Source organism: Momordica charantia (assembly GCF_013281855.1).
Source record: "Momordica charantia cultivar OHB3-1 chromosome 2 unlocalized genomic scaffold, Mcharantia_2.0 BLBB01000002.1, whole genome shotgun sequence".
Classification (NCBI taxonomy): Eukaryota; Viridiplantae; Streptophyta; class Magnoliopsida; order Cucurbitales; family Cucurbitaceae; genus Momordica; species Momordica charantia.
Window position 1 is genome coordinate 8,622,530 of NW_028275160.1, and position 20,941 is coordinate 8,643,470.

Consider the following 20,941-nt stretch of genomic DNA (forward strand, 5'->3'; position numbering starts at 1 on the left):
TTAATTTTTTTTAACTAATTTAGAAATAGAAAAATGTTTATTTGTTAATTTAAATATTTTTTACGATTTTTTAATTTTTCTTACTTTTATAGAAATATCCATCGAAATCGATATTTTATCTATATTTTCATGAAATTGAGGCCTCGACATTTCCATCGACATCGACATTTAAAACCATGACGGTAAGTACATCTTGATCTAACTTTAATGACTAGAACTAGAGTTGTGGTGAAACATTTTTTTTTACAATTTTTCCTATATTCTAAAACAAATTATTTGAGAATGTTTAGCCCCTAAGATTTAGTCAACAAAGATAAAGTAACTATGTTCGACTAAAAGGTGGTGAATTCGAATCATTGTCCACGTATTATACTAAAAAAAGTTAAAAAATACATTTGGTCACTGTAATTTCGTTAAAGTAACCATAGTTCATGAATTTTTAATTGTAACAATTTAGTCCATGTATTTTCATATTTATAATAATTTAGTCATTGAACTTTAATACGTAACACTTTAATCCCTATAGTTTAAAATGTGTATCAATTTAGTCCCTACCAAAAAAGTTCTCATAAAAAATAAACGTCATTTTTTAATATATAACGACTTATTTTTTGTAATTTATAAATATATTTAATCCTTCATTCGATTTATCAACCTACGTATATAATAAATTTAACAAAAAGTTTCACAATAGAGACTAATCGGTATAAACTTTAAATTTCAATAACTAAATTATCATATATTAAATCTCATGGACTAAATTGTTATGAATGGACTAACTCGTTATTTTAAAAGTTCGGAGACTAAACCGTTAACCCCACGCAAAGTATAAGAAGTGTTTTTTAATCCGAAGAAAAATAAAAAAAGCAGCGAATATAAAAATCCCTCTTGAGTTTGAAGAAAGAAAATTTGTGCTTTCCCTTCGACCAGAAACAGCACCAGCTTCTCCAGATTTCTCCTCCATTATATCGATGTTCAGATAAGAATTCAGAAGCAGTGTCAATGGCGAAGAGATCAGTAGCACTGAAATTCTCGTGCCTTCTCCATAATCGGGCCCTCAACAATCCCATGGACGCCACATTCCGTGGTTTTCCCCCCTCCATCCGAACGCCGAAGCTCTCTCTTCTATGCACACCCTTCTGCTCCACTTCCTCATCCACAGCCGTACGCCACCTTCTTGCCGAGCTCGATAAGGAGTGGCGTTTGAAGTCGATGGAATCGGTTGCAAACTTTTCCTCCAAGTATTTCAGTTTCATTTGATTGTTCTTCTGCCTGAGCAGCTTTCAATTTGATTCACTCACCATATTTTCTTCTACTGTTTAGTTCACGTATTGTACATTTGGAGATTTAGTAGAGATAAGAAAGTAGTATAGCTCTTGATTGTTGAAAGAAAGAGCAGTAGTTTTTCAGCTTTATTTAGCTTATAAATCTTTCAAATATGAGACCTTGGTTATTGAATTGAAGTAATAAACGATTCTGCCAATTTTTTTTTTATTAATATTGATTATAATTGCGAACAAAGTTCAACAGGAGACATCTTGTGTATTTCCAATATTGTATTCCGAAATGTTAAAGTCTTAGGTTATGATGTATCCGAAATCGTGAAGTCTCTATTTTAAGGACGGTATAAAAATTTTCTTTATTTCAGATTCAGGAAATAGCAAAATCTGTAAATTGGTAATTAGATCTAAAATTAATTTGTCAAAAACTTTTATTCTTACTCGAGGTACTATGAATATAAGGAATTATAAGGAATGTTACGTTTTAAAATTAATACATTACTATGGGTACCTGGGGGAGATATACATTTCATTGATCATGCCCATTTTTATTGAAAAAATACGTCTGCATTTGTATGTCCATGGGTGCTTATATTTCTCATACTTAAGCTTTGAATTTGTGTTTCTTTCTGATGTTATAGTTCCCCCCTGCAAATTTATTGTCATAAAAGAACATAGGTTTATAGACTAACGTATATTTATTTCATCATAACGACAGGATCTTGATGAGAGAGTGATCGATGTAAATAGAACTTGTAATGATAGACAGGTATCAAACTTTTTTAGTTATTACTTGGAAAAAGTTTACTATTTATTAGAACCTTGTGTAATATGCCAATCCCTGCTGTTATCAGAATGGGCTCGAAAAGGCACTTTCTTTGTATGAGGAAATGGTTGGAAGTGGAATCTTCCCTGATGTAGTTACTTATAGTTCCATTTTATACGGTCTTTGTAAGCATGGGAGGTTGTCTGAAGGAAAACTGCTTTTGAGGGAGATGGGAAAGATGGGCATGGATCCTAATGATGTCTCATATTCGATCCTTATTGATGCATTGTTTAAGGCTGGGAAAATTGCAGAAGCATTAACGACGCTGGGTCATATGATTGTGCGTGGTAGTAACTTTGATGTGATAGCATGTACTGTTTTGATTGATGGGTTCTTCAAGAATGGACAAACAAAGGAGGCTGAGTATATGTTCTGCAATTTGTATCAACTTAATCTAGTTCCAAACTGTATCACATATTCTGTCTTAATTGATGGCCGTTGCAAGTTAGGAGACATAAATGGTGCTGAATCTGCACTGTACGAGATGGAGGAGAAACGTTGTGTCCCTAATGTCATTACCTATTCTTCTATGATCAATGGTTATGTGAAGAAAGGAATGCTTCATAATGCATTTAAAGTATTAAGAAAGATGGTACACCAAAATGTCATGCCAAATATATTTACTTATGCAATTCTACTTGATGGTTCTTTCAAGGCTGGTTGGCAAGACATTGGCCTTGATATTTATAACAAAATGAAGCAGGGAGGAATCAAGGATAATGTTTTTATACTGGATGCTTTAATGAACAATTTGAAACGAAGTGGAAGGATGGAGGAAGCTGGGGATCTAATTGCAAAAATGGTATCTGGAGGTTTAATTCCTGACCTTGTTAACTATACGACTCTGATGGATGGGTTCTTGAAGTCTGGGAAAGAATCATCTGCTCTTAACCTGGCTCAGGAAATGACTTCCAAGAATATCGTGTTTGATGTTGTTGCTTTCAATGTCTTAATTAATGGTTTGTTTAAGCTTGGGAAATGCGACACAGAATCAATTTACATAGCAATGGGGGAGTTGGGGTTATCTCCAGACTCAGCAACATACAATACCATGATAAATGGTAATTTTAAGAAGGGGAATTGGGAAAGTGCCCTGAAATTATGGAATGAGATGAAGGGCAGAAAGTTGGTACCAAGTGCAATCACCTGTAACATTATGATAAGCGGTCTCTGTGAAGCTGGGAGGATAGAAAAAGCAATCGATATATTGAAAGAAATGGTTGCTCTGGGTTTTTACCCCACATCAACTACTTATAGAATTCTACTCAAAGTATCCTCGAAGAGTAGAAGAGCCGACATTATCTTAAAGATCCATGAGTGTTTTGTTGGTTTGCACCTTAAAGTTGATAAGGATGTTTACAATAGTCTCATATGCAACTTGTGCAGAATAGGAATGACTAGGAAGGCAACTGTAGTGTTTAAAGACATGAAGAAAAGAGGAACTTTGGCAGATACAAGGACATACAATGCCCTGATACAGGGATATTGCATTAGCAGCCATCTGAAGCGAGCTTTTATGACGTACTCTTCGATGTTGTCTGAAAGAGTTTCTCCAAATATTGCAACTTTCAATCTCCTTCTAGGTGGTCTTTCTAAAGCTGGGTTAATATGCGAGGCTGACGATCTACTTAGTGAGATAAGGAAAAGGGGCTTAGTTCCCAATGCTTGTACCTACGAAACTTTGATACGTGGCCATTGCAAGGTTGGAAATACGAAGGAATCTTTGAGATTCTACTGTGAGATGGTAATTAAAGGATTTATTCCAAGACCGAGCACCTATAATGTTCTTCTTGGTTATTTTTCTAAGATGGGAAAAATGGGCCAAGCTAAGGAGCTAATGAATGAGATGCAGACAAAAGGTGTATCCCCTACTTCTTCCACTTATGACATACTGATTTGTGGGTGGTGCAAGCTGTCTAAGATGCCAGATCTGGACATGGCACTAAAAGTATCATACCGGGCCGAGGCAAAAAGATTATTCACTGAGATGAATGATAAAGGATTTGTTCCTTGTGAAAGTACTGTTTTTTGCATTAGTTCTACATTTGCTACACCTGGGAAGAAGGCTGATGCCCTTATGTTATTGAAGAACAAATACAAGAGAAAGCGTGAGTGAGATATATTTATCATAGGGGATTGGAATTCCTTCGAATAGTGAGTATTCTTTACTGTGAGATTTATCTTATAATTTTCTTGTGCTATAGTATTGAGATTAACAAAATTAGCGGGTTACCTTGGATGAATTTGGCATAAAAATTTATAGTTATTTGATTACTGAACAGTAATTAAACTGTGCCATTATTCTCTCTCTTGAACTTTTAATAAGAAATGAAGTATTTCATTAATAAAATGAATCACATGTAGGACCCCAAAAACAAAAAGGAGTTGCAGAAACCTCTCCAGTTGGCACAAATGGTAGAAAGACGTCCTATAAGGACGACTTAGAAACTGTAGTTGCCTATTAGTTGAATCGAAAATTTATTATCTTTTTCTCCCAATTCTGAAGTTGACATTTTATAGGATTGTAAATTTATTTGATATTGGAACTAAATGCATTATATTTTCTCCCGTTTCTGTTTATTTTGCTCCTCTTGCTTAGCTCATATCCCCACATTTCTTGGTTATCTTAGTAGGATACTTGATAAAATTAAAATAGTAAAAGAAAATGTTAGACAACATTATTGGATCAAAGTACTCTCCTCCACCTCCTTGTGACATTTCTGTAGTTCAGAGGTAGAGTGGGGTGGTGGAGGAAGTTATTTAGGATTCTTCTTTCCGAGGGAAAGGTTGTGTTCTATGGAAAGCTGGCTTTTTAGCTGTTGTTGGGTTTATTTGGTCGGAAAGAAGTATAGGGTATACAAGGTTAGATAGATCGTGAGAAGGTATTGAGTTTGGCTGTTTGGGGGATTTTAATGTTTTCATTTCGACTCTTATTTCATATTTGTTTCGTAATTTGGCCTTTATTTTTTATGACCAAAAGTTGGGATGCTTGGTCTTGTTTGTATGGGACCTTTCTTCGAACTTTCATTTGGTTTCCTATTAAAAGAAAAAAAGGGAACTGTCAGGACTCAGAATGCCCTTAAATCTTAATTTATCCGTTGCTTCTGTCCGTTTTACTCTCTCAATGACTATAACTTTGCTTAAGAAAGTTGCATTTTCTCTTACCTAAAATCTAATCTTTCCTGATGCTTCATGTTTATTTAAAGTCCAAAAAGAAAGATGCAATAAGTAGCTTTTAAATTAGAGTGGAACTATAATTGTTAGAGATTAGCTATCTGACATGGCTGTTTTCCCATTCAAATATGCAGGATATCTGACATCAGTTGATTGGATTCACTACCTCTATCAATGCAACTGCGTTTCTGTGTAATTGATGAGGTTACATACATCTTTTGCCTTTCCATCATCATCCGGACAATGTTGCTCATCACTTCTCCATCTCATTTGTACAAGCATCTCATATGATGTATCTATGAACGCCAGCCATCATGATTGAGTATTTCATCTTTCCCTTCCCCCTGTTGTGATGCCTTTTTGAGCAATCATCAATCTTGAGACTGACTTAGGCTTGTTCTATTGTATTTTCCATTTCAACTCCCAGGGCTGAGTTACTGTTGGTCGTAGCTCTGGGCTGGTAGGTGTTGATATGTCGGTTTGGGATGTTAAAGTTATAGGAAGATGTGTTGTTGCAGAAGTGTCGTATGGCGGTTTTCTTTAATCAATCTTGCATGATGGTTTTCAGGATGTGTATTTATTTGATTGTTTATTTTTGCAGGAACTGTTTGAAAGTGGCAAGAATACTTCTTTGTTTGGTGTTCTCTTTGCTGGTAATGCATGAGGTTGAAGGCATTTCCAAAGCATTTCATGGACATTTTAAATGCTTCAAGGTGAGTAGTAGTTATATTTCTCTTCATACTTTTCTATTTCAAGTTCAACATCATTGGACACACTCATGGGGGCATTGGTAGCCTGAATTTTGACTTTTCTACTTTTTTCTTTTGAAAAGAAACACCAAAAAAACTGTTTTGATCCTCATGCCATCACCAGAAGACAAGGCTTCATTACTTTGATCTTTTTCTTCCTTATTTAGGCCTTGACTGACTGCATCTGAACTAAAATGGAACTTTGCACAATTCTCCAATCATCAGCTGAAAGAATAGTATTGTCATCACTTTCCAATCATCAGCTCTCGGAAGGCTCTAGAACTTTCGATGCCAGCTCATCAAATCGAGCGACCTGAATATCCAAATGTTGTGTTTGTGACTGTAGTTTTCATCTCTCTCACACTCACAATCACATTTTGAGAGCTTTTGAACATTGATCAACGTTTCGTTTTTGCAGTGGCGAAGTTTGCAAGGAAAATATTTTCTGAAACTGTACAGCTTGTTGAAAATATATAGTGATGGTAGAAGGATGGATCATGGATGAATAAGAATCAGAAAAGTGAAGCTTATGAGGATGACATTGCAATTCATCTAGAGGAAAATTGTCCGATGTACCACAGCATTTGGTTCTCAAGAAACTGTAGAATCTTAGAATCTTACGTGATCATCATAAAATTTGAATTCGTTGTTCCAAAATTTATTTACTTTTTCACATGTCCTAATGTTCGATCGAACCGCTTTCCTTCATTCCACTCGTTCAGGCCTCTTCACAAACTGGGTCCATCCAAGATGGTTAGTGTATATATAATATGTATACAGTTAGGTAAGGTAACATTTTTGGAAGCTTTTTACCATTACAATATAAAGTTATAGACTAAAGTGAGTAGCTCGACTCTTGGATTGTCGAGTAAGCTAAAGCTTTTCATTCTTGAATGTAATGTTTTTGAACGATATTGAGTTGGTTGTGTTTCACGTTGACTATTGGTATTCATTATGATGTATTCACTCCGTTCTTCGTCGACTCGTGACATTGAAACTTTCACATATATATGAGTTACTTTCGTGATTGTTAGGATTTTTATGTCTCATCTAGTTTCTCCCTATAATTTTTATTTATTAATCTTTTTACTTATGGACACAGGAGAGTTCGAACCTAGAGCCAACACCCTAGGGTACTTCTCCCTATCATTTTGCTGACTGATATATATATATTTTAATATTAATTCTGAGGTTGATTTGAAAATAGTTAATAGTTCTATAATATTACTTTGCTACCATGGAAAAATAATTAATTAACCAGAAATTTTAAAGAAATAAAGCATAATTTAATCATTAAAAAACTGAGTGGTTGTTTGGGAATATTCAAAGTAGTTCCAAAAGTTTCAAAATCTTTAGAAGTAATTTGGATTGTATCTCTTGCACAATATATAGTCAAATTCTTAACATACTACGAGTTAATACTTTAAACCCTATTTATATTAAGGAAATGAGAATGAATTTTTTTATTCGTGTGATGGTATTTATTAAAATATTCGTGTATAAGGGTAGTCTTATTCGTTCATCTACTAAATTCTTATTCTTGGTATTTACTTCAGAGGCTTACACTTTTTTAATAATTACGTTACAAACTTTTACCATTTTTATGGCATCTACTAATGAAATTTACAACTTTTTAATTAATTGCCTTACAATTTTATTTTTTCTTTGTTCATTTATACTACTAATTATTTTATTCTAATAAAAAATTATATAACTTTTATTAGTTGATATGATATATATAGAATATTACAAATTTTATTTAATTTTATTTGTTGTTATTAATTAATATCCATAAAATTGTTAAAAATCCATTATTAAATATTATAATAATAAAATTTAATATTAATGAGGGTTGTTCCAATAAAAATTATATTAATAGTTTTAGTTGATGTAGTTTTATTTTAATTATCAATTATTTGTTAATATTAAATAAATTATCATAATAAAAAAAATAATTACTATCAATAAAATAATAATAAAATAAATTAAAATCTATTATTGTTTTAAACTAAAATAATATTAGCATATAAGTAATGTGTTTGTAAATTAACTAGAAATAAGAAATACATATTCTAATCATGGTTAATCATTGTTGTATATCTAATTCTTATTCCAATTTTATATCATTTTAGTAAACAATATCAATATGTTTCTAATTCCGATCCCATAAAATTTATAATAAACAATATCAAAGAAATAATATTCTCACTTCGATGGATTTTTATTTTGATTCTTTATTAATTATTCTAGTTCCTAATACAAGCCTAAAAATATAGCATGATGATAACATCTGATTTCATTAGATGAACATATTTCGGTCCTTATTGTACATATTTCTTCCAAATCAGAATAATATGTACTCGAAAAATCACCTAGCGCTCTTCATATTCTAAAGGGAAAAAAGATGCTTAGATTGATTCCTTCCCTATCAAAACCCTGTTCTTGCTTCAGCTGTATTCAATTCTAACTGTTGTTTGCCAGTTGCAGCCATCAACAAAAAGCCTTTGAGACTATTTTTAATGGAGAAGTGCTGTATTTATCTCAAAGCTTGAAAATCTGGCTCTCTCCAAGCTCGAACTTGGTGGTTATGATCCGAAAAATAGCTCTTTAACAGATGATAGAGGTGTGCGGAATCCATATACCACAGAGTCTCTCCAAAAGAAAAAGCCTACATGAAGTAGCAACATTAGATATGTAGAGGTCATTTGATAACGTTCCAGTTTTTACTTCTTATTTTTAGTTTGTTAGAAAATTTAGTAATTATTTTCTATGTCTGGTTTCTTATTTTTAAGAAACATTTCTAAATTTCAATAGAAAAGAAAAAACAATAACTGAAAAACGAGAAACAATTACTAAATACGTTTTTACTTGTCTTATCTACCCAACGAAAAATAAGAAATGAGAAATAAAAACACTACCAAAACATTAACTACGTAGTAGATTCATAGTATCTTTTTGAACCAGATGGTATAAATCTGCCTATCTCTCAAAGTATATGGAAGGCACAAATAGATGGGGATAAGAAGAGAACCTATCCAGGAGACCAGACCAGCAGTCGCTGCGACGAAGAACTCCATGCTCACGCCGTTGCAACTGTGGGATCCATAAACACATTTTTTTTTTAATAAACTCATACTAAGGTAACACAAATGCAGATGTATCAAACATTACAGCAGCTTACCAGTACAAGCATAGAATGTTAGCATATCCATAAAACAAAACTGCCCAAGCCGAACCTGTGAACCTGCAATTTTTAGTTTAAACGAGTATTATCGATATGCTAACGAAGGCCATTCGGGGCACTATTTTCCCACTGTTATATATTCTGCAATTGTCATGATTACACACCCTACTGCTGAAAAATGGCACATTATATGTGTCGATTAGACCTATTTCCATGATGTGCAAGACGTAGTTGTTCTTTAGTTTCTTTCTCTTATTGATATGGTTCCTAAACTTTGATAGTTGTATCTATTTTGTACTTGAAGCTTTTAAAATTTTCATTATGCCCTTGAACTGTGTTTTCTAGTTTCTGATGTTAACACGCTTAACTAAATAAGCAGACAACTAGCATACATATGGCCTAATTAGACATTTGAACAAAATAAAATGGCACGAAAATGGTTAACATCACGAACTACTTAGATTCACAATTCAAAGTTCAGGAGCATAATTAAAACTTCTAAATAGGCACAAGTCCACTACCATCAAAGTTCATAATTAAATTTGCAATTTAACCTATTTGTGTTAGTCTTGATAAGACATGTTGAAAGCTACTTCATATACACAAAATAATAAACATGGATGTAGTTTGGAGGCTTCTCCCAATGCTTCTCAGTTCTCGAAGTCATCCCAAACATGCTAACACCCAACTATTACAACATTCTAGTTGATTGAAAATAGAATAATGACTAGAAAACAGACATTAAAGGTCTTGGGAGAAAAATTACCACATTAAGTCTCGAATAAAAAGCGCACGTGGGAGTAAAAGACCATTTCCAAGCATGGCAAGAAGCATTGAGAGAGCTGATAAGCCTTTGATGTTCTCAGGATTCAGATAATTTGTCCACTAAACAAACAGCATATGGGAGTCAGACTTCAAAGGTAAAAATCAAGATCCACGATATCGTGTTAAGGATGACTAAACTACCACTCAACCCAAAAGCTTAAACTCATGGATTGAGTAACTTTAATTCATATATATGTATTCTAACACTCCCCTCACTTGCGGGCTTGGATAATTACACAAGGCCCAACAAGTGGAAATCATTATAAATGGGGAGGAAACAAGAGTTCGAATATAGGACCTCCCGCTCTGATACCATGCTAAAGATAAATAAACCACCACCCAACCCAAAAGTTTAAGCTGATGGGTCGGATAGATTTAATTCATATATATGGATTCTAACGTATTTATACCATACTAAAAGTTCAAACAGAAAAAATACCAGTTGTGAAACCGGCATCCACATGAAGAGAAGTGTTGCTGTCCATCCAGATAATGCTCCAACAATTTTCACACCTTTCTCAGGAAGTTTTCCAGCTCGTGCCTGTAAATCTTAAAAGGACGCATTTAACGGATGCTGAACTAGATTGCATGAAGACCACTTTTAGCAACACAAGCCGTAACATATAATAATCTTGGTTTCATATAAGAGTTCATACTATCTCATTTTAATGACCGTATACACGAAAAGTGGGTTGCCAGAAAGGATTTCCTAAATAAGAGGAAAATGACCATCCATTTTCTGACCACATGCAATCAAGATTTATCAACTTTGTCATTCCAAATGGCTTTCGAAGCAATTTTTGCAGCACCATCATTCACAAGGATGGTCAGTTCTCACACACAAGATTAGTTTCAGATTGCTGAGAAATTAGCCCATTTAAATTATACTATAAGTTTGAACTTTAGTTCATTATTGACATGCCTGCATGGTCTGTGTTATCAGGTAAGATTGATGAGTGCAAATTCGATCACAGAGTACGGAGACAGTGGAATAATCCCTCAAAATTTATATTCCATTGAATGAGTTTGGATATGCAGGAAAAAAATTTATAGGTAAGAAAAAGTCTACCAAAGCAACTGCTAGCAGAGCTGCGACCAAAGCAGATACTCCAGGCAAGATACTATTTGGTACGAACGGAACAAAAGTAGACCACATAACCTGCAAGAAAAATTTGCAAACCAAAATTCCACCTCTTTGAGACGAATTTTACGATTAAATTGTTATCTATTCTTGGTAAAAAGCTGAGCTAGAAGAGAGATTACCTGGGGAAGGACAGATAATCCACCAACAGTGATGAAGTCTTGCCAAAAATTCAAGATTTGTACAGGAAGAACATTAAAGTAATTCATAAAGTTTATAACAAGACCAGAAGCCACAACAGCCGATGTGGCTGCAAAGTGAGGCAGGGGCATGGCTCCTGCTATTGACAGCTGGGATAAAACCACATATGTTGTAACTACTCCTAATGTTTGAATCACCATGGCCTCCTTCTCCCTCTTCTTTGCGAAGTACGACAGCAGTGAAAGGTTCCCAAGCAAACCAGTTAACATACCCTATATGTATAAATTAACTCCTTGAGATTCAATACCTTGGCATTTTTCTGGACTGGGATTGAAATTGGGAAATAAAAGAAACAAAAAAATACTTTTCTTTGACTTGAAAACACTAAATATCAATGCACATGACTCAACATTTTATTGCTGATGTCCATTCTCTCTAAACAAACTTTGAATGGAAGTAGTTTTTACCAGCCATGGAACTGCCAAAAGCGCAGTTTTGTTTCCAGCTAAAAGGTTTCGAGCATTAAGGATAATCTGAGGCAATTGTAACAACATAAAAGGGATATTTGCTGCTCCGGAGAACTTTGCTGTCAATGAACTCCAGTCCTCAAACCCCTTGCTGTCCCTTAAAGTTTCAGGTCCCTTCTTCACAATTTAAAAAGAGAAAAAGTGAGCACATCTATACAAAAAGTAGGATCTGTTCGGTCATTCCAAAACTTGATTACCTTCTAGTGTAAGATATTACTTAAGAGGCCCAAAATTGCAAACTATTATTTTAATTGCTATTGGAGTTCATGACAATCTTATAACTCGAATGAAATTGAGCTTAAAGCCAAGCTATTGCATACTTTATATAACTCAATGGCGAGGAACCTGATATACTGTTCTTCCACTTATTCAACAACACAACGTATTTGAAATTCCCAACTTAGAAATTCGCAAGTCATGTATTTGCTTCGTTAATTTGAGATTCTAAAGTTGATCCATCATTCTGCAGAAGAATCTTCAGAAATTGACGTTTCCACTTTCAAATAATTTCTTTGACAACACACACACACAACAGACCAAAACCACATCCTAATTATATTGCAAATATGGCGGCGAGTTGAAACGCTCGTTGAATTCATCGTAGAGAAAGAACCGAAATTGCACAAAAATAACAGAAAACATCAAATCAGGCCATTATAGTACACAGCAGCCACCGAGAGTGAAATGCTTCATCAACTCAAATTTTTGAATAAAGAGGAGAAAGCAGGGCAAAGTTTAGACAAGTACCATATTCCAAACAGAAGAAATCGATAATACAAACGAGCAAGAACATACAGTAGCAACCTGGTGATGCGACTGAGGGACGTCGGACTCCACGGCGGCGACCGGAGGAAGACGGCGGCGAGGCAAGGTCAGCCGGGAACTGCGTGGCAGCACCTGGTTCAAACAAAAGAAATCTTGCGGATTTTGGGTATTCAGAGGCAAAGAGAGGAAAATGGGCTTCGAAGAAACTGAAGCCGAGCAGAACCCAAGTGGGGTTCGTCGCAAAGGAGCTCCAGCCCCATTTGAAACCAATGGGGGCCTAACCGCCATGATCATCAAGCTCAGCAACACACAGAGAGAAGATGGAAGCTGGTGATTGGCAGTGGAATCACAATCACAGTCAGGTTAGTAAAGAGAAAGAGCGAGAGAGAGAGAATTCGTTGAAGGGTGGATTGGGAAGCTTCAGATTTTGAAGAATTTGGAGGCGACGCGTGGAAAGAAGCTCGATTAGGACAAAGATGATCTTGTTTGGGGCCGCGAGATATTTATGGAGGAACTGCATTTCGCGTTGTTTCATGAAAATGAAGTATGGGAAAGGAAATCAGAGAGAGATGTGCAGCAGAACAGCGTTCGTTGGGCGCAAGATCCAATTCTGAGTAATCAAATTTTGGAAGTACAGCACTCACTCTCACATGCCTTCGCCATTGGGGCCGCCCTTCTTCTTCATCTCTTTCTTCTGAAAAAATTAAATTTTTTCATGTTGCCACATTTTAAAGAAACATTTTTCTTTTTTGTTTTTTTTATCATTTGAATCATTTCTATCGAAAAAATCTCGGTAGTGCGGGAGTATTATACTCTTTTTTTTCACATTATAATTTTATTTTTATAAATATTTTTTAATATTAGTGGCAATATTTTAGATATGGGTGTCTATGAAAATATCGATATTTCAATTCCATAGAAATATCCCTAAATTGTGGACGTTAATAGATGTTTCTATATAAAAGTTAGAAAAATTAAAAAATCCTAATAAATATTTAAATTAACAAATAAATATTTTTCTATTTATGAATGAGTTAAAAAGTCGTAATAAATGTTAGCTGCTCCTACCAAACATTAAAGAAAAAGGATGATCAGCATACTTCTTCCATGTTATGTATATATATATATATGCTCAACAATTTGACTTCTACGAAAAGAAGTGACACCTTTAGGACATTGGCATTTGATATCTAAAATACGATAATATGAACACATGAGAGAGAATGATTTTATTGATGCCAAAATCCGATATGTTTATGTTGTTGGCGAATGGTGACGTGGATGTTCCTTTTACGAGCGTATTAACTATAAGACCGAACTCAAGGCCGATATGGTATTCTGCCAAATGCATTATGAAGTTTAAGTTAAAACTCATTTTAGGGGAGCTACAAGGGAAAGTGAGTGGTGCAAGATATTACCTAACTTTGAGAAGAGTTCGACTCTCTATAGGGGAATGATTTAGAGGAACGTACTTTAAAACTCCTCGACGTAATGTTAGGTAGAGAGTCGTTAGTCGCCTCTAAAGATACTCTGAGATGCGAGATCGTAATCTCGTTGATTGTCAGCCCATATTCCACGAGGTGAACTCTATCCAATAAAAGTAACTAAACTGGGCCGCTCATCTTTGGGGCAAGCGAGCTTTCCCTCTTCAGCCCATTGCATTCGGATAGGGCCCACAACTCTTCATTGTGCTTTGGAATTTGCCATTTGATGTTTGCAAAGTAGAAAAGCTGTGTTTAAGTGTAGAAAGTGGGAAGTTTGGAAACTCGAGTTCAAGAACTATTGGATTATTGTGATTTAAGACCTGCATTGGAACTTACTAAATAGTATGAATATGAATGTTTTTTTTATGGTACAAATATCAAAAGAGGAAAAAGATAGCAAAATATAAATTCATGGTTAGAGAACTCTAGTTAATTTTAGGGAAAAAAAAAACTTTCAAATTTGAGGGTAAACAATTTTTACTTTTGAACTTTTCAATTTTCTCTCAACTTTTAATTTTCAATAGGGTGGTGGACCAAACTAATTGAATATGGTAGCCATCAACTTCTTCATAAATCCACTTACACGCAATTGGACATCTTAAACTCAATTAAGCTCTTCTTAATTATTTAGTAAACCTAGCACTACTCTCCCATGTAACCATTACTTCATTATATAAAGTTGAGTTATTATTATTATTAATTTTTTTTTTGTTTTTTAAGTATTACATCATAAATATGTGAAGATTTAAACCTATAACTCTGTACAAAAGATAAAGGTGTCTAAATCATTGAACTATGGTTCGCTGCTTTGTAGATGAGCTATGTTCACAATATAACTTTTAGTTACAAAATTTATTGATTCACAATGATTCATATTTACAATTAGGTAAAACTTCCGGATTCCGATGAGTCATTTTAGGAACAATTTGTCATGATGAGGTCATAAGTTAGAATCATAGAATTGTTAAAAAGACAAATACTTAGTTATCTAAGATTTGAACTAACATTTCAAGAGACAACCATTTGTAGACTTTCTTCACATGGAGGTGTGTTGCAGTTGCATTTACCTTATATAATTAGGGAGTTGCAAAATCTATCTTTTTAAATAGAAATATTCCTAACTCTCCGTTTGGTTATATTCAACACAAATATTGAAAATCGTAACAAAAAACTACCGACATATATATGCAGTTAAAGAAAATCAAGTGATACAAGAATAGTCTTGGTGTAATTTTAAAAAATGCCCGTAGCTAGTCACATTTTGAAGAAATGAAAACTCTTAGAGATAATAGTAGTAAGTTAACCTAAGCTTAGTTTAGCGTTAATAAGCACCCTATTTTTTTATCAAGAGGTCGTAAGTTAAAATCTCATAAATAGTTTCTAAAGTTAGTGAATTGTATGCTATGTTACTATTTTCGCTCTATTTTTGAATTAATGGTATATATCCAAAGAAATCATTTTCATAATGAAGAAAATGTCATAAAATAAAAAGAAATATACTTTTCATTATCTCATATTGATTATAGATTGTCCTTCCAACTTGGGAAGTAATTTCCTAGGCTGTCCCTAACTTAATTTATTGGATAATCTCACAAATGGTAAAAAACAGTAAAACATTATATATTTTAGATTTGTATATTTGATTTTGATTCATTTTTCTCCCGCCTTCAATATTCATTTTTGTCCCTATATTTTCAACTTTCTTTCACTTTTAGTCCATTTACTTTCAAAATGTTTGTTTTGATCTCTATATTCTTAAAATTTTTGGTCCAACTTTTTTTAACTCTTATCTTATATATTGATAAAATTTTTGACACACGCACTCACTATTTTTATTTTTTATAAAAAGTCATAAATTTGTATTAAAAGAGTTCTACTATGTATGAAATTTGGGTTAAAATTTTGCACATAGGAGCAAAATGGTAATTTTTTAAAAATACATGAACCAAAACAGACATTTTAAAAGTACAATTAGGGATGAATGTTGGTCGATCAGGTCAGTTTTTAGGCCAAAATTCCCGCCAACTGACATATTGAAACCGATCGACCAATAAACGAAGCCCTTGCTGATCGACTTTTTGTCAGTTTCGGCTAGTCGGTTTTCAACAAACCAACCTTTTCTTTTTCTTACATTTTTGTGTTTTTTGAAACTCAACTGGGGGTTGAGTTGCGACGGTAGCAGGTGGGGCTATACGACATTGAATGGTGAGGGGTTGGATCGCAACAAAAATCAAGCAACGAGGGTTGGGTGCAGCAAAAATTGAGTAGTGGGACTTGCGTGTGGCGAAAATCAAGCAAAATCAAGCGGCTGAACTGATAAAAAGTGAAAGTACAAAGACGAAATGTACAAGGACCAAAATGAACAAACTTGAAAGTACATCAACAAAATAATATTTAAACATATATTTTATAAATTTCTCAAACCTTGAAGATGGCCGGGGATAAATTTATAAATTCTTGAACTTTTTTTTAGTACAATAAGCAAGTAGGGTGGGGATTTGAACTTACCTGGTTAAAGATAAACAAGTTGTGCCAATTATTACCGATTTAAGTCTATGTTGACTAGAAATTCTTCAAGAAAGAAGGTATAAAAAATTTAATTTTGTAAAGTTGCTTCTTTCTTTTATTTTCTTTCCATTGGTCCATTATTATTGTTATTATTAATATTATTATTTTCCAATGTAATTAAAATGATATGAAATTTTAAAGGAAAAAAAAAACTATAAATAAAAAGGAAAACGTAGTCACCATTTTTCCTAGATGGGGACCTTGTCCAAAAAAGATTACATCAAACTTAAATAAAAGTATTTGTATTATTTTTAAAAGAATAACTAAATAACTAATATTTTTAACGGAGTACAAAAAAAAAAAAACTAATATTTTTAACGAGCTAGTTGGTTTTTGTTGTTGAAATTTATAAATTTTGGTAGAATTATTTTACAGTCAATTTTGTGCATTAGTTCAGTTTAATTTAGTAAATTAGTGAGTTTTGAAGTTTTTTATACTATTACTTTGTTAAAATTAATGAGTAAATTAGGATAAGTGGAATGATATGCTAAAGACAAATTTATGATTTAATTAATGAAATTAAAAGTTAAAAAGATGAAATTTAAAGGCAAAAGAATATATTCTTTTTTAAAAAATAACCGTTCATAATTCTAAATGATATAAATGCCGATGTCTCAATTTCATGAAAATATCAATAGAAATATCGATAAAATGTCGATGTTTCTCTAAAAGTTAGAGAAATTAGAAAATCGTTAAAGAATACTCAATGTATACATAAACATTTTTCTATTTTAAAATAAGTTAATTGATATTTTTTAGATTTTGTCATTTTTTTTTGTAACAATAGAAATGTCGATTTATCCCGTCGAATTCATGGATACATGTCGTAGGACGGATTTTTAATACTGTGGCTAATTCCTATAATTTTTCTTTTTCCCAATTGAGGAGAGAATTTCTTCCCAGGAATATTTTTATTTTTATTTTAATTTTGAAGGCGTTTTGACAAATTCGCCAATTAAAAAGGGGCTTCAGCCGGCGGTACGATATTCCGACGTTCAAAAAAAAAAAAGAGAGAGAAAAGAAAAGAAAAAGAAAATAAAAAAGGTTAAGAGAAAAAAGAACAAAGAAAATCGAAAAAATTGAAGGGAAGAAGAAGAAGAAGAAGAAGAAGAAGAAGAAGAAGAAGAAAGAGCAGCTACTGAAGAAGTAGGTTTTCTTCTAATTTCATTACTGCACCAGTCTTCCATTCAACCTCATCCTAGGGTTTGCATTCGAAACTTGATCCCCACTCCACTTTTTTCTATTCAAAATTTGTTCCGAGCCGCCATAATCTGTTTCCCTAGGTGAAATTAGGAATTCAGTGTTTTTTTTTTTGGATTTTCTTCTTGTTTCTGAAATCAGCATATAATTGTGTGTATTTGAGAAGGAGAGAGAGATGGATGATTATCAGGAGATGGAGAGGTTTGGTATGGAGAATGATTTCGATGATGGGCAATGGATTGGCGGCGAGTTTTATTACCGAAAGCGCAAAGAGAAGAGGTCGCAAACGAAAGACGATGTTCTATATGGTGTCTTTGCGACTGGTTCGGATTCGGACTCTGATGCTGATGGTTTTTCGTCTCGGAAGCGCCGCAAGGACCGCGACTTGTCTAGGAAGCCTGACCTCACCAAGCCCGTCAATTTTGTATCCACCGGCACCGTCATGCCCAACCAGGAGATCGATAAGATTGCCAAGGATGGAGATACTGACATTGTGGACGATGACCGGCCTGGCCTTGGCATGGGCTCTAGCACTTCTGGTTCTGGCTTGGGCTTTAAATCGTCAAATTCTGACAGAAATCTCAATGGGTTTAAGGAGAATGGTTCTACAGTCGATGGAGATGAAGATGATAACGACTTCTTTTTGCCCACTGCGTTTGGGAGAAAGATCAAGGAGGGAGCTGAAAGGAGAGAGAGGGAAAGAGTGAGATCACAGATAGAGAAGAAAAGTCAAGTTGTGGCTGGGAGCAGAAAAAATTCTGACCTTGGGAATGTTGGAGGGTTTGAGAAGCATACCAAGGGTATCGGTCTGAAGCTACTTGAAAAAATGGGATACAAGGGAGGTGGGCTTGGGAAAAACGAGCAGGGGATTGTAGCTCCCATCGAAGCTAAAATGAGGCCTAAGAATATGGGTATGGGTTTCAATGACTTCAAAGAGGCGCCTAAGATACACGCTTTGCAGGAACGGGAGGAGAAAACATTGCCCCAACCAACGGGCAAGCCAAAGGAGAGGCTATGGTCGAAGCAAGTAAGGTCTAAGAAAAAGAAAGAAGCATATATAACAGCTGAGGAATTACTGGCTAGCAAGCAGGATCAGGCAGTGGAGGTTGTTCAAAAGGTGTTTGATATGCGTGGGCCTCAGGTGCGAGTGTTGACAAATTTAGAGAACTTGAATGCTGAAGAGAAAGCCAGAGAAAATGACATCCCTATGCCGGAGCTGCAGCATAACGTGAGGTTGATTGTGGACTTGGCCGAGTTGGATATTCAAAAAATTGACAGGGATTTGAGAAATGAGAAGGAAACTGCACTTAGCTTGCAGGAAGAGAAGGAAAAGTTTGAGATTGAGTTGGCTCGACAGAAGAAGCAGTTGGATAATATGGAAGAAATTATGAGAATGCTAGAACGAATTGAAGAAGATAATTCTGGTGGAACATTGACATTAGATGCACTTGCGAAGTGCTTCAGTGGCTTGCAGAGAAAATTTGGTGATGACTACAAGTTATGTAACTTGTCCTGCATTGCATGTTCATTTGCCTTGCCTTTGTTCATTAGAATATTTCAGGGCTGGGATCCCCTTCAAAATCCATCCCATGGATTAGAATTGATATCGTTGTGGAAGACTCTGCTTCAAGATGAAGATTGTCTTGACATCTGGGATGCGACATCGCCTTATACTCTCCTGGTTTCAGAAGTTGTGCTGCCTGCAGTAAGAATCTCTGGCATAAATACTTGGCAGGCTAGGGATCCTGAACCGATGCTTCGATTCTTAGAGTCTTGGGAAAAGTTGCTGCCTCCTTCAGTCCTTCATACCATATTGGATAATGTTGTCATGCCTAAACTGGCAAGTGCTGTAGAATTGTGGGAACCTCAGAGAGATCCTGTTCCTATCCACATGTGGGTACATCCATGGCTGCCATTGTTAGGGCATAAGCTGGAGGGTATGTATCAGGTCATACGTACGAAGTTGAGTTTTGTTCTTGGTGCTTGGCACCCAAGTGATGGTTCTGCCTATACTATATTATCACCTTGGAAAGCGGTGTTCGATTCTGCTAGTTGGGAGCAGCTAATGCGTCGATTTATAGTACCTAAATTGCAGCTTGTCTTGCAAGAGTTCCAAGTAAATCCAGGAAATCAGAAACTTGATCAGTTCTACTGGGTTACTAGTTGGGCTTCTGCTATACCTATTCACATCATGGTTGATATGATGGAGAAATTTTTCTTCACCAAGTGGCTACAGGTATTGTATCACTGGTTATGTTCAAATCCAAATTTTGAGGAGGTTACAAAGTGGTACATGGGCTGGAAAGAACTCTTTCCAAAGGAGCTTCTGGCTAATGAAAGTATCCGGTATCAGCTTAGCTGTGGCCTGGATATGATGAATCAAGCTGTTGAAGGGATGGAGGTGGTTCAGCCAGGTCTGAAAGAAAATATTACATACCTCCGTGTTCTTGAGCAACGGCAGTTTGAAGCTCAGCAGAAAGCTGCTGCACAAGCTAAACAACAAGGTTCAGCTGGCATGGGCAATGCTTCACATTTGGATGGTATGGGTGGTACCCTCGAGATGACTCTGAAAGAAGTACTTGAGGCCCATGCCCAACAGCATGGTTTGCTCTTTAAGCCTAAACCTGGAAGGATGCACAATGGGCATCAGATATATGGCTTTGGAAATGTAAGTATAATAGTGGACGCTCTAAATCAAAAAGTATATGCCCAAACCGAGGAATCGTGGTCCCTAGTATCCCTTGAACGATTGCTGGACATGCACAATAGTTCTACAGCAAAGAGACGATAGATGTAAGCTTAACATAACTTTTTGAAGAGTTTCCCATATTGTGAAGCAACTTTAAGCAGTGTTTAGAACATGTAGACTGCTTGTACTATAGGAGAACATATAAGGTTAGTATGCCTTTAATCTCTCAGCCATTAGTGGGCTAGTCTTTTTCATCGTTAGATATGATCTTAAAATTCTTTTTTCATCAATATGTACTGAAATTTTTTCTTTCATGTGAATTACTATCTTATCATTAATTAATCCAAATTTCTAGCCTTTCTTGTCAACTTCTATGATGTATTCTTTC

The 20,941-nt window shown here is 34.8% G+C and overlaps 3 protein-coding genes across 12 annotated transcripts; 2 read left to right on the top strand and 1 right to left on the bottom strand.

The window, feature by feature from the left end:
• Positions 1–875: 875 nt before the first annotated feature.
• On the top strand, positions 876–7,018 carry LOC111017204 (PPR repeat protein). Of its 6 annotated transcripts, XM_022292881.2 has the most exons (7): positions 876–1,221; positions 1,999–2,049; positions 2,135–4,260; positions 5,415–5,602; positions 5,882–5,993; positions 6,197–6,356; positions 6,448–7,018. In XM_022292881.2, the coding sequence occupies exons 1-3, from the start codon at positions 1,003–1,005 to the stop codon at positions 4,220–4,222; spliced, it is 2,358 nt and encodes a 785-aa protein (XP_022148573.2). In that variant the 5' UTR covers positions 876–1,002; the 3' UTR covers positions 4,223–4,260; positions 5,415–5,602; positions 5,882–5,993; positions 6,197–6,356; positions 6,448–7,018. The 6 variants fall into 6 exon arrangements, 4 of the variants coding, with proteins under 4 accessions (XP_022148573.2, XP_022148572.2, XP_087977136.1 ...); XM_022292880.2 differs by having other exon boundaries at positions 6,197–7,018; XM_088121010.1 differs by lacking the exon at positions 6,197–6,356.
• Positions 7,019–8,307: 1,289 nt separating this feature from the next.
• LOC111017262 (maltose excess protein 1-like, chloroplastic) lies at positions 8,308–13,306 on the bottom strand. Of its 4 annotated transcripts, none has more exons than XM_022292967.2 (9): positions 12,652–13,306; positions 11,788–11,961; positions 11,302–11,592; positions 11,108–11,197; positions 10,478–10,579; positions 9,980–10,098; positions 9,211–9,273; positions 9,061–9,122; positions 8,308–8,697 (listed from the first exon to the last, which is right to left on the bottom strand). In XM_022292967.2, the coding sequence occupies exons 1-9, from the start codon at positions 12,904–12,906 to the stop codon at positions 8,615–8,617; spliced, it is 1,239 nt and encodes a 412-aa protein (XP_022148659.2). In that variant the 5' UTR covers positions 12,907–13,306; the 3' UTR covers positions 8,308–8,614. The 4 variants fall into 4 exon arrangements, with proteins under 4 accessions (XP_022148659.2, XP_022148658.2, XP_022148657.2 ...); XM_022292966.2 differs by having other exon boundaries at positions 11,788–11,964; XM_022292965.2 differs by having other exon boundaries at positions 12,643–13,306.
• Positions 13,307–17,649: 4,343 nt separating this feature from the next.
• Positions 17,650–20,921, top strand: STIPL1 (GC-rich sequence DNA-binding factor-like protein with Tuftelin interacting domain-containing protein). 2 transcript variants are annotated; one of them, XM_022292919.2, is made up of 2 exons: positions 17,650–17,867; positions 18,031–20,921. In XM_022292919.2, the coding sequence occupies exon 2, from the start codon at positions 18,040–18,042 to the stop codon at positions 20,653–20,655; it is 2,616 nt and encodes an 871-aa protein (XP_022148611.1). In that variant the 5' UTR covers positions 17,650–17,867; positions 18,031–18,039; the 3' UTR covers positions 20,656–20,921. The 2 variants fall into 2 exon arrangements, with proteins under 2 accessions (XP_022148611.1, XP_022148612.1); XM_022292920.2 differs by having other exon boundaries at positions 17,652–17,810.
• Positions 20,922–20,941: the final 20 nt, after the last annotated feature.

Bases quoted from the DNA above. Each gene is read 5' to 3' on its own strand.
- LOC111017262 (XM_022292964.2), bottom strand. From the start codon at position 12,906: ATGATCATGGCGGTTAGGCCCCCATTGGTTTCAAATGGGGCTGGAGCT. The intron at 11,593-11,787 runs GTAAAAACTACT...TTATACATATAG, and splicing joins TTTTGGCAGTTCCATGGCTG to GGTATGTTAACTGGTTTGCT. The intron at 10,580-11,107 runs GTAGACTTTTTC...TAAGATTTACAG, and splicing joins CTCTGCTAGCAGTTGCTTTG to GCACGAGCTGGAAAACTTCC.
- STIPL1 (XM_022292919.2), top strand. From the start codon at position 18,040: ATGGATGATTATCAGGAGATGGAGAGGTTTGGTATGGAGAATGATTTC.
- LOC111017204 (XM_022292880.2), top strand. From the start codon at position 1,003: ATGGCGAAGAGATCAGTAGCACTGAAATTCTCGTGCCTTCTCCATAAT. The intron at 1,222-1,998 runs GTTGCAAACTTT...TCATAACGACAG, and splicing joins GTTTGAAGTCGATGGAATCG to GATCTTGATGAGAGAGTGAT. The intron at 2,050-2,134 runs GTATCAAACTTT...TGCTGTTATCAG, and splicing joins GAACTTGTAATGATAGACAG to AATGGGCTCGAAAAGGCACT.